Source organism: Bradysia coprophila, assembly GCF_014529535.1.
Source record: "Bradysia coprophila strain Holo2 chromosome X unlocalized genomic scaffold, BU_Bcop_v1 contig_185, whole genome shotgun sequence".
Lineage (NCBI taxonomy): Eukaryota > Metazoa > Arthropoda > Insecta > Diptera > Sciaridae > Bradysia > Bradysia coprophila.
This window is the reverse complement of record NW_023503305.1, coordinates 393,344-406,651: the sequence shown is the minus strand read 5'-3', so window position 1 is coordinate 406,651 and position 13,308 is coordinate 393,344. Positions and strand designations below refer to the sequence as shown.

Sequence of the window (13,308 nt, the reverse complement as noted above, 5' to 3'; positions counted from 1 at the left end):
TTATGGATGATGTTACGTACAACTTTGCTCACCAATCCTAAATCAACATTGTGTAACATTCATAATTAACCAACATTTTGTTTACAGACTGTCGTCACTTTATTTTGTCACAATTTTCGATCATGCTTGTAAATGGTAAATTGAATCGTTTCAACAAAATTTGTTGTACATTTTAATTCCAAAGAAAATTCAATGGTATGAATGGCGCTTTTATGTGAATACACAACATGTTATCTGCAAGTTTAATGTGTTTTATGTGGCAGTTTTATGTTGGTGAAAAATGCACAAAACATTTCCTCCAGAAATCATTTGAATTCAGTTTTAAACATAACCGTAGAGTATGTGGAATGACCTTTAGCTATATAATGTGAAGCATTTACTGGGAAACGGTGATAGAAACTAAAATAATATTGAATCGACACTCCTTGCGATGATATAAAAATTGAATAGCTACGTAACGTGTTCCTCACCGAAGCTTTTTCATCTCCATTGCAGGAAATATGTTTTCGCTGTGGTTATAGTGGTCGTCTATATATATATGTAAAGACTATGTGAAATGAGAGTAACAGAAGTAAAAGAATTTCAATTTCCACCTATTTCTATTATATCCACGGCAATGACTCAATTTTTCAATAAAAAGCCCGACCAAAGCACACATTAGTCACACAAAAAATTAATTAAAAACTTTCTTATCTGCTACCAAATTAACAGTATCTTGCTATTAGCAAATCTATACGATCTGGTAGGTATTTCCTAATCAATAAATTGAAAAACAGTGGTAAATTGAAGCCAGTGTGAAATGGGATTAATTGCTTTACACTTCCAAATACTCAATGGATTAGAAATTAAATTGTGTCAGTAGCGTTCAGAAATCGGTGAACATTCGTTGTGCAACATAGAATATCGCTCGCGTCTAATTCGAGGTGATAGTGAAATTTAAGTATCGCTGTGTGCAGCCGTTACGAGTTCTTGAAAATTATTACATTTGGATATCATCGCATCCACAATATAAATCATGATGAACACGAGCATACATTTCAAACCATCGCTAATAATTATCGTTGTTATTGGATGTCTGGTATTAACACCACTAGCCCAGGAATGCTGTGAAGATTATTGCTATGAACAGGACTCAACTACGCCATTTCGGCCACAATACCGAAATTTGGGTCAACGAAACTCTTATGATTTTATCAAAGGATCTAATTATCAAATTTTTAACATAGAAGGTGAATTATTTAAAGGAAAACTACCAAGTACACCTAAGCGGTTAAGATAAACGTTTGTGATTTTTTTAAATGTTGCAGGATGTGAGGCGGAAAAGCTGTGGACTTTAGTTAGACACGGAACGAGATATCCTAGTCCTGAATCTATGTTGGAATTGGAAACGTTGGAAGATGTGAGTAGAAGAACGATAAAGAATCAGAATTTGTCGAAGGTATAAATGAAAGTGGTCCGTACGTGTTCAGAATTAGTGATTTTACGAAAATGTGTTCAAGGCTTGAATAAGTTGATATCAAAATTATTGTTTTTCGACAGTCTGTCGCAATGTGGCGATAGATCTTAAATTGTTTAATTCCCAGGACTTTGACGCTTTTTCAAAATCTCTAACTTCTACAGCTATTGAAGCATCGAAATTATTGCTTCTTTTCAAACTGTTCGTTATCGTTATTAAAAGGTAGGTCAGAAAGATGGAATTCTTTAATTGAGAATTCGGAAACCAGATCAAAGATCCTTTGGTCCCTACTCCCCGAACTTACTACTTCTATCAGGGAAATATCCGTATTTTCGATAAGAAATCGTTAAGGCACTTGTCATCTAATGACGGTAGATCCTCATCTAGGAGTTCATAATACTCGAAGGTGCGAAACCTGAGATTGGTGTAAAGTTGTACTAAAAGTCAGATTCCAGAATCTATTTATTCACGTTTCTCGATAGAAAAAATTGAGTTTGTTTGTCCGCAGCCCTCATTCCCTATTATCTTTCAAGTTAGATCTATCCATCTACCGCTAATATTTGCAATATACATCTGCGGCTGATCAAAAAAAAAAGTTTTTTTTTGTCCGCAGCCCTCATGCCCTATTATCTATTTATTTAGATCTTCCATCTACTATCAACAACTATTAATTAATTTATTTGAATTTAAAATAATATTTATTAAAAAATGGAGACACGGGTTTGCCACGTTGTTAGTGGCCTTACTTGTGATAAATAAATTTTCGAAAATTTCCTATAAATTTGTTAGTATTTAAGTATAGTTTCCACTTAAAAAGAGCACTCCGTTTAGCCTCCGTTTACATGACAGTTGTAAAATAGAACAAAGGAACTGTCACGTCAACGGAGTAAAAAATTGAAATAAATTCAATTTCCACTCCGTTTGCGTGACAGTTTTTTTGTTCTATTTTACAACTGTCATATAGACGGAGGCTAAACGGAGTGCTCTTTTTAAGTGGAAACTATACTGTTGGCAGACTTCGATAAATGGCTTGAAAATTACATAAGGTCAGCGCAGTTCATATTTCTTCAATTGCCAGTAAAAAATGAGGTCTCAAAACGAACAAACTAAAAGACTCTGATTGACCAGCCATATCTAAAATAATTTTTCAAATAAAATCGAAAATCGCAGATAAAATGGATAATAAATAATTACATTTATCACATCCTGTTCTACCAAAAACATAATCGATCTACGAAAGACAAGCATTTCAAGCAATAAATAAACAGAATAAATAAGATCTGGGAGCCATTAAAACATCACTACTCATATGTTGGCATTAGTCTTATCAGCTTATCATGAAAATGACGTTATCAAAAGAAAGATGAATAAGCTTCAATAACATATATTATGGCGCGGTCATTCAAATAAAACTAATTGTAAGCGAATGTTAAGTGTTGCTACAGATAGTAACTCGAGAACTGGAGATAGACCTAATTCGAATTTTTCTTTTGTTATGCTGTCAAACTTGACCGTAGAACAATAGAAAAATTGAATTAGTTCTGCTGTTTCGCTGAGAAATTTGCATTTGAATTTCGTTTGTGTGAAAAGATAGACTCTTTTTGCGTATCAACACATTTTTTATGTGAATCCGCCTATCAAACATTCTCGTATGGAGACGTTCAAGTTTAGTCAACGTTTTATATTTTAAAGGGGAAAGTTCAGCTAAGTAGACCCATTTGGAAAATCCTTTCGACGTCTACAGTTCAGTATCGGAACTGATTTTTTCAATTGCCAGGATATCAAAATCTTCCTTTTTGACATTGAATCCTATTTCAAGGATCGAAATCAGTACAAATGCAGGATACAAATTAAAATATTTGAGATTTCTCCCCTTAAAATTTCCATGCTTCAGCACAATGTTTTGGTATTTGGTCGTTCGTTATGGCTAAGTAGCGAGTAACGAAAATTTTCTATTTTCAGCTACGAGACGAAGTCATTCGTTTATACAACGAAAACACTTCGCTGCCGGAAAATGGTCGATTATGCAACAATGATCTTCAATTGATCAAGGATTGGAGTTGGGATAAAAACATAACGGCGAGATACGATGAGTTTTTAACAGTTTCGGTAAGCATTGTCTTCAACAGAGATTTTCAACTACTTTTTAGTTGCTGCAGAAACCGCATGCAAAATTTGTCGTGGTCTTCATTTTATTGTTTAACTTTTTTAAAGGGTTGGAATGAAATTAGAGACATTGCACTTGTTTACAAGTCCGTGTTTCCTGCTCTAATCGAAAACAGCTATTCACCCGCAAAATTTCTATTTCGTCATACGGACTATCAACGAACCGAAGGTAGTTTCAAGGCATTCGCTGAAGGGCTGTTCGGTGAAGGAGCCTACAATAGCTTTACTATAGATCCACCAGTTACGCCTAGCATGTTATTGAATGTATGATTGAATACTTATACATAATTCATGTCGAAAATGGTAACTGATTATACTGAAATTACAGCCAATGGATTTATGTCAAACATACACCGATAATATTATCAGACAGAATGGACCCGATACAGAAATGACGAAGTTTCGTGAAACTGAAATTTTTCAGAAACTTCGTTCTGATGTTTCTAAGAAACTTGGCATTGCCGAGACACTTGACGACAAAACTGTTTTAAACATTTATGAAATGTGCCGTTTCGATAAAGCTTGGTTTCCACTTAAACCTAGCGCTTGGTGTGCTGTGAGTAAATTTTTGTTGTAAAATTGAAATGTACAAAAAAGCAATCCATTTCTAGGCATTAACCCAATCGCAATTCAAAATTCTGGAATATCACGAAGATTTGGAATTGTACATGAAAACCAGTTACGGTCATGATGTCAACCTAAAGCTCTCTTGCACCTCCATAGACGATATGGTGAATCATTTAAGAGGAAATTCAACGTTGAATGTTGTTGCATATTTTGCACATATTGATAACATACATGCACACTTGACTGCAATGGGTGCATTTCGAGATACCACCCCATTACGCAGTGATGGTTTCGAAACGATGGCCAACCGAAAGTGGAAAACGAGCGAAATCTGTCCATTCTCATCGAACATTGCTGCTGTTAAGTATCACTGTCCCAATGATGTCGAGGAAACCGAAAAGGTTCGGTTCTTTTTGAACCAGAAAGTCTTAAACTTGGATTGGTGTGATGGTAACGGAATTTGCAAATTGTCGGAAGTGCTGAAGCAGTATAGTGTATTTACGAACGGCGATTGTGATCAAATATTCTGCTCCAAAAGTGGTAGATTGAACAGTGGATTAATGCTGGTTTATGCATGGCTGTTTATAATGTTTAGTAATATGGTAATAAACAGATTTTACTTCTAAAATTTCGGTTTTACGTAGTAGTAATATCTAACTCTTACTTAAGGCTCGGAATAGGTCAGATTTAAAATATCTGAACCTGTTTTGACTCGAACCTCTTTCAATCAATTTTGAAGCCTGATTATAGTGACCCACCTAAAACGTGATAGATTGATCCTGAAGAATTCTATAAAAAATTCAGGTTTCCTGAAACCTGAAAGGTTGAAATGAAACTAGATTCAATTCAGGTCTGTTCAATTTCAGGTAATACTGATTTTTGACCATTTTCGACTTATTAGTAAAGCTTGGATACTTATTTATACTGTCAATAGGCGGTAATTGTTTCTCGTTTACGAACATCATCTATTAAAATCACGTCGAACCCTCATATGAAAATTTGAATTATATATTAGTTCAGCGGCCGTTTAGTCCACAATCACCATATTAACCTCACTGGCAGGCCACATTTTTATTTTTAATGCGAAGTAGTCACGTCCAACAACAATGACATGTGAGTTGAAACAATCGATGGTTTTTAGCAAGGGCGACACTATTAGACAAAACTGTATCCAACCACTTACTCTTAGTGCAAGCTATTTACACTTTAATCGACTTTATGTGTGCAAATTTTATATGTCATTCGTCTCCACGATTCACCGGTTGACCCGTTTAGAGGCATACATACGTTCACTACTGCAGCAACGATGTGTGAAACGGAAAGCTTGTTGCGGTTGACTACAAATCATACCAAATTCAATCTATTGCTTACGTCGTCTCTATAAAGCGATTGAGTTAATTTTGCATGACCTGGATTTGACCTGTTCTGAGTGTTAAACAAAGCTACTGTTTTTTAACAGCAAGCTATTTCAAAACTATCTGTGAATGGTTTTGTCTCAGAATAGAATGAAGAAGCAAGGACTGAATTAGCTAAGACGAGCTACTAAAAAAGAAACTGCAAAATTGTAAATAACCTTAGCATTCAACGCATACAACGACTCGTTAAATTATTATTGTTCTTTTTCAATGCAATACCTGTCGCTATACATTTCTGTATCATTTTGTCCAGTTGTTCCTAAAATTTGGCATAATGTATACAACAATGGTAGGCAAAGACTCTTGTAATTACCAGCAGACCGTAGCTAAAATTTTGGTTTTAATTTGATAAAATTTAATGAAAAATGTAAATTTTATCGAAACCAGCTGTTTGTTTATTGATTTTTTTATGGCGTTTCGCACGGTTACACTTTGAATGATACTACATGGATATTCTGCCGAAACTTTAGGAAATTGATAAAATTTAGTAGTAACGCTGATAACCAACGGATAAAAGGCCTTTGATAGAGTGATATACCAACGAATATTATTCATTCAAACGAATGAAGTTAATTCTCTCATTTTCATTGAAATAGATTAGTGTGACCTGAAGTCTTCGTTAACTCATGAGTCTGATTATTAACTTTACCCGAATAAAGCCAAAACCCGAATATTATTGACTAGATCACCATAAAATGGTTCAGGTCGGGTCACAATTGAGGCAAGTCTGTCAGGTCTTCGATTAAAAATGTCAGATGGACCTTGAAATCTGATCTGACCTGAACTATATTTCTAGGTCAACTATTTTCTAATTTCATTTTATAATGATAAACATCACCTCACAATTGGAATTGTATCAGTGCTGTCGTCAAAATTAAATCTTAAAAAACTCGAGAAACACGCGGCCTGAGAAGTTATAACTATGTTCTATCGTTGTGGTAGAACATAGTTTTAACTTCGCACGGCGGGTCTTTCTCGAGGTATTTAAGATATATTTTTGACATCATCACTGGAAAACCAATGCGTAATTTTTGAATGATCCTAAGCTATCAAGAGGTTGGAGTGGGATTATAGGTATTCTTGTCGTTTATACCTATTTCTTCAACCAGAGCTACCCTCTGCTCATTTATTCGTGAAAATTGTCAAAATTCTTCAAAGTTTATTTTTCTTCAGAATTTTATTTTCAATAAAGGGCCCTGTTCCGATGAATTTGTTGACGAAATAGAAAAATGTTTTCTTTAGAATGATTGGAGAGGCCACTAGAGAGCGGAAAAACGGTCCGCTTCAAAACAATGACTAATAATAATCATATGAAATTAATGGAAAGAAAATTTTTTTCGTTTTTTTTTTTTTTTAAGAAAAGTTATCGATATCGATTATAAATACAGCACACAAAATAACGGTTAAAATCAATCAAACATTTACGGTTTCGCTTTTTCTTATTCGAATTTCGGGCATTAGCAGAAAAACAAAAATTTAATGGCCATAGAAAACTCCATTAAAACACTGCTTTATGTACCAGAGAAAAGCGAAAAGAAAAAAAAATGTTTGTTTTATTAATGACTATAATAATCTGTATTATGAAACGCACTTAATTAGAAACGTCCAAAAATTGATGCGAGCAATAAACTTTGTATAATCATGATTAATGATGAGAAAAAAAATATATTTCTCCAAATGCTTTTCATGGTAACAATATCAATCATTTCAGATGAAAAGGACCTTTTATTTATTTAGATATATATACTGAAGCATACGATTTTATGCGATATAATAAATAAATTGTATAGAAAATTATAGTTAAAACATATTTCCATCATTTATTTACTTCCATACATCAGACAGCCCATCTTACATTACAACTCTTTGAATTTCCTTTCGGTCCTTTTATAATGTAGGAAAATATCAGAAAACCATTACAATAAGTTTATGTTGACTACGAAAAGATGAAACCCAAAACGAACGCAAGAAAAAAAAATAAAAATAAAAATGTTTCATAAAATATGGTTGATGTTTGTTATAAATTTGTTTTCCCAGATATGTACGTACATACAATACCTACGTATATGTATATACGTAACCGAAGTGTATATATACCTAAGCAAAGCATTTACTGCACACGGCCCCGTGTGTATAATATTCAATTTATTTAGCTCATAAATCAACGTGAAAATTTTCGCATAAGAAAATTTACATTTAAATTCAATGCCATACAATCATATCGAAGAAGAATTTTGTTTATTTTATGTGACAAGTAAAAAATGAGGTTTTCGTGGCGGGGCCGATGCTGGGCAGAAAATAGAGACTGTATATATGCATAAATATTCTGATATATCCCTTATTGTCTGTTAATGATGATTCCTTTAGGTATAATGTTGGATTTTCAGTGCGGAGCCACTCAATGACGGGGTGGCATATGGTTGAACTTGAATATGAACTCTCCGCGATATGACGATAGCACATCTTTTGACTGTATGGCAAACAAAGAAAAATGTGTCCGAGCGCGCGTACAATATTCAAATTATTTCGATTTTTCGTGCGACCGATTGACGTTATGAATTCATAATCGAGCCAATCAATTTTACTCTGTGCGAGGCTAGATTCTAATCAAATAACTATTTTTACCGGTTAAAGCGTCTAGACAGCTTTCTATAATGGCAACTGCAAAAACTCTCGTCAATAAATTTCACGTCAAAAATGGCAGAATTGGAGAACTTTGTTGCACCTGCTTTTGATATCTTATCCCGACAGAGATGAAAAATGCAGTGAATTTCATTAAGAATGTTTTGTTTTGTTCTTTCGTATAAAACGTAAAATTTTCAATTTTCTTAAGTCAATATGTCGGCTCTCAAATGCATTTACACTTCACAAGACATAAAAGGCAAGACAAAGGAACCATTTAAAGTGTTGCAAAAGTTTACTGAACGTATACCAGATATCTTTAGTTTTCAGTCACTGTTCAAATTCGATCGAAAAAGTAAACCATTAGTTTTAAAGCACACTTCTGGTTGTTGATGTTGGGTGCTGGCTGATTGTAGTATATGATTTTATCGTCCAGATGCAGTCGAAGAAATACGTTTTCGTATATGGTTGAGTGTTGGTTAGTAAACAATGGTTATATTAACAGCACCCACAGAACCTTGTTTTGCGTAATCATCACAACGTCCAAAAATTTTCCCTTTCTCGATTTCGACCATAAAATTTTCATTTTTCTACGCTATTTTGACCAGAACATTTTTAATTTAATTTTCCCGCCCTATTTTATTATAAAAAAAATCGGCATTTTCCCACCTTATTTCGACCTAAAAATTTCATTTCCCCGCCTAATTTTGTACAGAAAGTTTTAAATTTTCGAAGCCGTTTTGGACAGCACAAACAAGTATAACGCTTTCTTTAACACAGCCGTTTAATTTTTCAGCATTAGAACCTGAAGGTTTGGCAAATCGCAAATGTCAGCCCAATCACAAAATCGATTTCCCATCAATGTACTAGTATCGATTCTCTACTTTTCATCTCATGTAATGACATCTGAACAATTATAACTCCGGGGGACTCTATTTAAAGTTACAAATAACAGAATGTGTGTGTGCTTAACGCTTAATCATTCCAATAGAATGTACTCCAGTTTCGCGACATGAATGCCTGTACATTGACAAAAAAACAAAAAACAAAAAACAAATGGAAAATGTGCCGATCCTAGGTTTTTTCCCCTGACCTTCTTATAAAAGCCTACAATGTAGTTCTTCAGTTGAATAAATCGTGAAATGTGAAGAGTTTGGACAAATACATTCAAAAAAAGACAGATTCCAATTGAGTTCAGTTGGAAATCATATCAACTCTTTGTCAATTCAAAACTATTTGAAAGCTCTATAAAGATAAATTATTATTCCAACTACCTACCTATCTACATCGTTACGAAAAAAAGAAAAAAAAATGAATGGAACGGTGAACTGAGCAAAATGATTATGTACAAGCATCGTGTACCGAAAGTTTCCTATTTCACGACCTAAGGCGGAAAATGCATTTTTCAATGCCTTTGGCATGTAGAATTTCATGCGAAATTCAAAAGGATTTTTTTTTGTACTGTCTCTTCGACTCGGGCTACCTCACAAACGTCAACCGAAAAAACCAACCATTTCTACATAGTTACGCAAATAACTGTATTTACCTTTTCATGCATTTTTCATAATATTTTTCTTATTCTCGATAACATTCTCATTTGGACCATTCATAATTTCGCTTCACATTTCATTGCTATACATATACACGAAATATTTTCTTTTGGTGTGTTTTAAAATAAAATTCGCTTTACATAACGGAAGTAGACCTAGGTATCACAGGAAACTGACTTGAAATATCCGTGCTCTTGCACAAATTATTTTCATTCAAAATATTCTATTCTATGTAATATACCGATAATGTGCATTGCATGAATACATGAAAATGTCTCAATATATATCTATTCAAAAAAAGAATTCGCAAAATATTCCCGACTAGAATTGTAAACTGAATATATTCGAATCGTAAAAATGACAAAAAATCAGCGTAAATAAGAGACAATTGAATTCTTCTGACAAGAGTGACTAAATGGTTGGCTTACTGCACCATATATGAAAATAGTCACCCTAAGCCGAAGGCAATTCCGACTGCACATCAATGCAATAGTTATTTGTGTATCTGTTTTGGACGATTGATTTTAGGCAATTTCGCGAGTTGTAGCCCGAACGAAGTGAAAAACAATAATTTAGGATCGTGTTCGATTTTCTTCGAACCTCAGATACGACAACAGCTGCAGCACCTCCAAAAAGCGGGATAAAAATAAAAGCTTAAAGGACTTCGGCTCAATTTTTCGATTTCTAGTCCAAGCGCTTTTATTCTTTTTATTTTCTAAAAATTGGACAAATGGGTGGTCAATCTAAAATCACGCCTGTCTAAAATATTTTTTGGATTCTCGGAATTCTGTAAATTTTCAAAGAAATTAGAAATTCTTCAGAAATTTACAAAATTCTTAGAATCCAAAAAATAATTTAGACCGGCGTGATTTTAGATTGACCACTGTATGGGGTGAAAAATAAGCTTTTCGCCAAAGAATGCGAAACTACGGAAAAACAAGTTGAAAAGTCAATTGTTGGTGTGAATTTTTTTGATCTGAACTCACAGTTGCGTTTTTGAGCCGAGGGTGAGGTATACAACTATGAGAATCAAAATAACAGTTACCAAAGCATGTTGTCCATAGTCAAAGTAAACTCCCATGAAAATTGAACAGAACATACACGGAATGACAACTTTTCGTGAAGATGTAAGATTAACAGTCCGGACAGGACATCAGATAGTAGTAGATTATGTGCTTTAATTTCCAAATCATAATGTAAGTATTTACCTGTTTTATAAAGAAAACTGCTGGGAAATGAGTTTTAACGTTCATGTCAATAATGCTAATCGAATTGAAACATGAAAAGTTCGGTTTACGTACAGCAGTGCGATCAAAATAGTTTCAAATTGTCAAGTAACTAGTTAGCAAAATAGCTATTTCTACGCATGTAATAGTCACACATCTACACCTAGTGCCCCTAAAAAGCATTTATCACTCGGTTGCGTAAATAACTACTATTGAAAAATATAAAGCCTGTGTCTCGTTTATGTGTGATTATTGATATCGGTTTCGTCTCGTATCGACAAAATTCACTTAACTTTTAAACTTTTCGTTCCGAGTTTTATGTAAATATTTTATCATTGAGGTAAAAAATACGTCTACATCACATCATTGAGAAAATAGTTTCAATATTTTACTTTACAGTATACGAACAACAATATAATTTATCTCATCGTTGAAGAAGAAAAAAAAAACCGAACATATGATGTCCTTCCATCTAAGAATATTCTCAATAGCTGTGCCGGTTTTTTTTTTGCACTGGAAAAGCCATGCTATTATATGCCCTGGGTATATTGCGTCATAATGTCAATACAGTGTATATTTTATCTACCTATATACCTATAGCTTTTCACAATTTAAATTCAATTTGCCAAGAAGAGTGAGTCGAAAAATGTAAATTTTAGAAAATATTTTTTTTGAGTAAATATGTAATTTTGTTCCATTTCATTTAATTTAAATATATTGAAGACGTATGGAAATTGCATTACATTTCTTTTCCTCACATAGAATGGGCTAATTTATCTGTTTCAACTAATTAAAGGATAAAGTCGTTTTCATTAAAAAAAAAGTTCTCAAATAACTACCAAAAAAGGCACTCCGGTAATGTACATAATCACTCAAGCAAGCATACAATGTCATAGTTTGTCAAAATACGCAACAGAGTATAGTTCCCTTGACTGTAAGTCATGGGTTTTACAAAAGAAAATACACCGTACATAACACGTTCACTATGATTAAAAACGTATGGAAATGTGATGAAAAAACGTTAAATGTTGAAATTGTGTGCCCTTTGTTAACACGATAACTTAAGTAAATCTCAACCGATTTTCAATTATTTTTTTAATCTACGAAGTCCTGAAATCCTGAAATCCTGAAATCAAGTTCGAAAATGGGTGGTATCGGTTCAACAATCTGGTGGTAGTTCTCGAAAGAAGCCTTTTCTGCTCTTTGTTAACACGATAACTGGAGCAAAGTTCAACCGATTTTCAAAAACTTTTTTTTATTCGACGAAGTATTGAAATCCTCAGGTCAAGTTCGAAAATGGGTGGTATCGGTTCAATCATCTGAAGGTAGTTCTCGAAAGAAGCCTTTTCTGCTCTTTGTTAACACGATAACTGGAGCAAAGTTCAACCGATTTTCAAAACTTTTTTTTTATTCGACGAAGTCCTGAAATCCTGAAATCCTGAAATCAAGTTCGAAAATGGGTGGTATCGGTTCAACAATCTGGTGGTAGTTCTCGAAAGAAGCCTTTTCTGCTCTTTGTTAACACGATAACTGGAGCAAAGTTCAACCGATTTTCAAAACTTTTTTCTTATTCGACGAAGTATGAAATCCTCAGGTCAAGCTCGAAAATGGGTGGTATCGGTTCAACAATCTGAAGGTAGTTCTCGAAAGAAGCCTTTTCTGCTCTTTGTTAACACGATAACTGGAGCAAAGTTCAACCGATTTTCAAAAACTTTTTTTTTATTCGACGAAGTATTGAAATCCTCAGGTCAAGTTCGAAAATGGGTGGTATCGGTTCAACAATCTGGTGGTAGTTCTCGAAAGAAGCTCTTTGTTAACACGATAACTGGAGTAATTCTCAAACGATTTAAAAAAAATGTTTGGTGGAAAATGGAATTAATTCCTGAGGCTAGGTTCTAAGATAGATTATGTTGGTCTAACGAACAAGCTGATGCTGCTAACAGAATTTGTATATCTATTTCAATAGTATTTTTTCTTGTTATGTGCCTTGTAAACAAAGCCGAATAAACAGAACAAAAATTAACGAGTGTGAAGTTAAACGAGTTTAAATTTTATTGAAAATATACGTCATTTTTTACCGGGGCATTTTATATACAAAGTTTCGAAGATTTTCAGTGAAACTAAACAGAATTAAATCATCAATGAGAGATTTATTAGACCGTTCTAGTAGTTCTTCTTCTAAATGCGTTTTTGTGGCCATCAACATAGAAAATTACATTTCACTGAAATAAATCAATAAATCATTGCCAATAAAAATACTATCGAGAAGCTCAGACAAACAGTCAAGGGATCTGACCCACCCAACA

The 13,308-nt window shown here is 33.7% G+C and overlaps 2 protein-coding genes across 2 annotated transcripts in view; one reads left to right on the top strand and one right to left on the bottom strand.

The window, feature by feature from the left end:
* LOC119068518 overlaps window positions 1–13,308 on the bottom strand; it is a 156,957-nt gene that overhangs the window by 10,875 nt on the left and 132,774 nt on the right. The gene's annotated exons all lie outside the window — the stretch shown is intronic.
* Window positions 781–4,817, top strand: LOC119068517 (multiple inositol polyphosphate phosphatase 1-like). Its single transcript, XM_037172123.1, has 6 exons — window positions 781–1,229; window positions 1,308–1,399; window positions 3,419–3,565; window positions 3,671–3,886; window positions 3,951–4,178; window positions 4,234–4,817. Exons 1-6 carry the CDS (start codon window positions 1,016–1,018, stop codon window positions 4,813–4,815), a joined length of 1,479 nt encoding a protein of 492 aa, XP_037028018.1. The 5' UTR covers window positions 781–1,015; the 3' UTR covers window positions 4,816–4,817.

What these genes read in the sequence shown, in the direction of transcription:
- LOC119068517 (XM_037172123.1), top strand. Translation starts at nt 1,016, where the DNA reads ATGATGAACACGAGCATACATTTCAAACCATCGCTAATAATTATCGTT. An exon ending in TCAAATTTTTAACATAGAAG is followed by an intron (nt 1,230 to 1,307) that starts GTGAATTATTTA and finishes TAAATGTTGCAG; the next exon opens with GATGTGAGGCGGAAAAGCTG. An exon ending in AACCTAGCGCTTGGTGTGCT is followed by an intron (nt 4,179 to 4,233) that starts GTGAGTAAATTT and finishes ATCCATTTCTAG; the next exon opens with GCATTAACCCAATCGCAATT.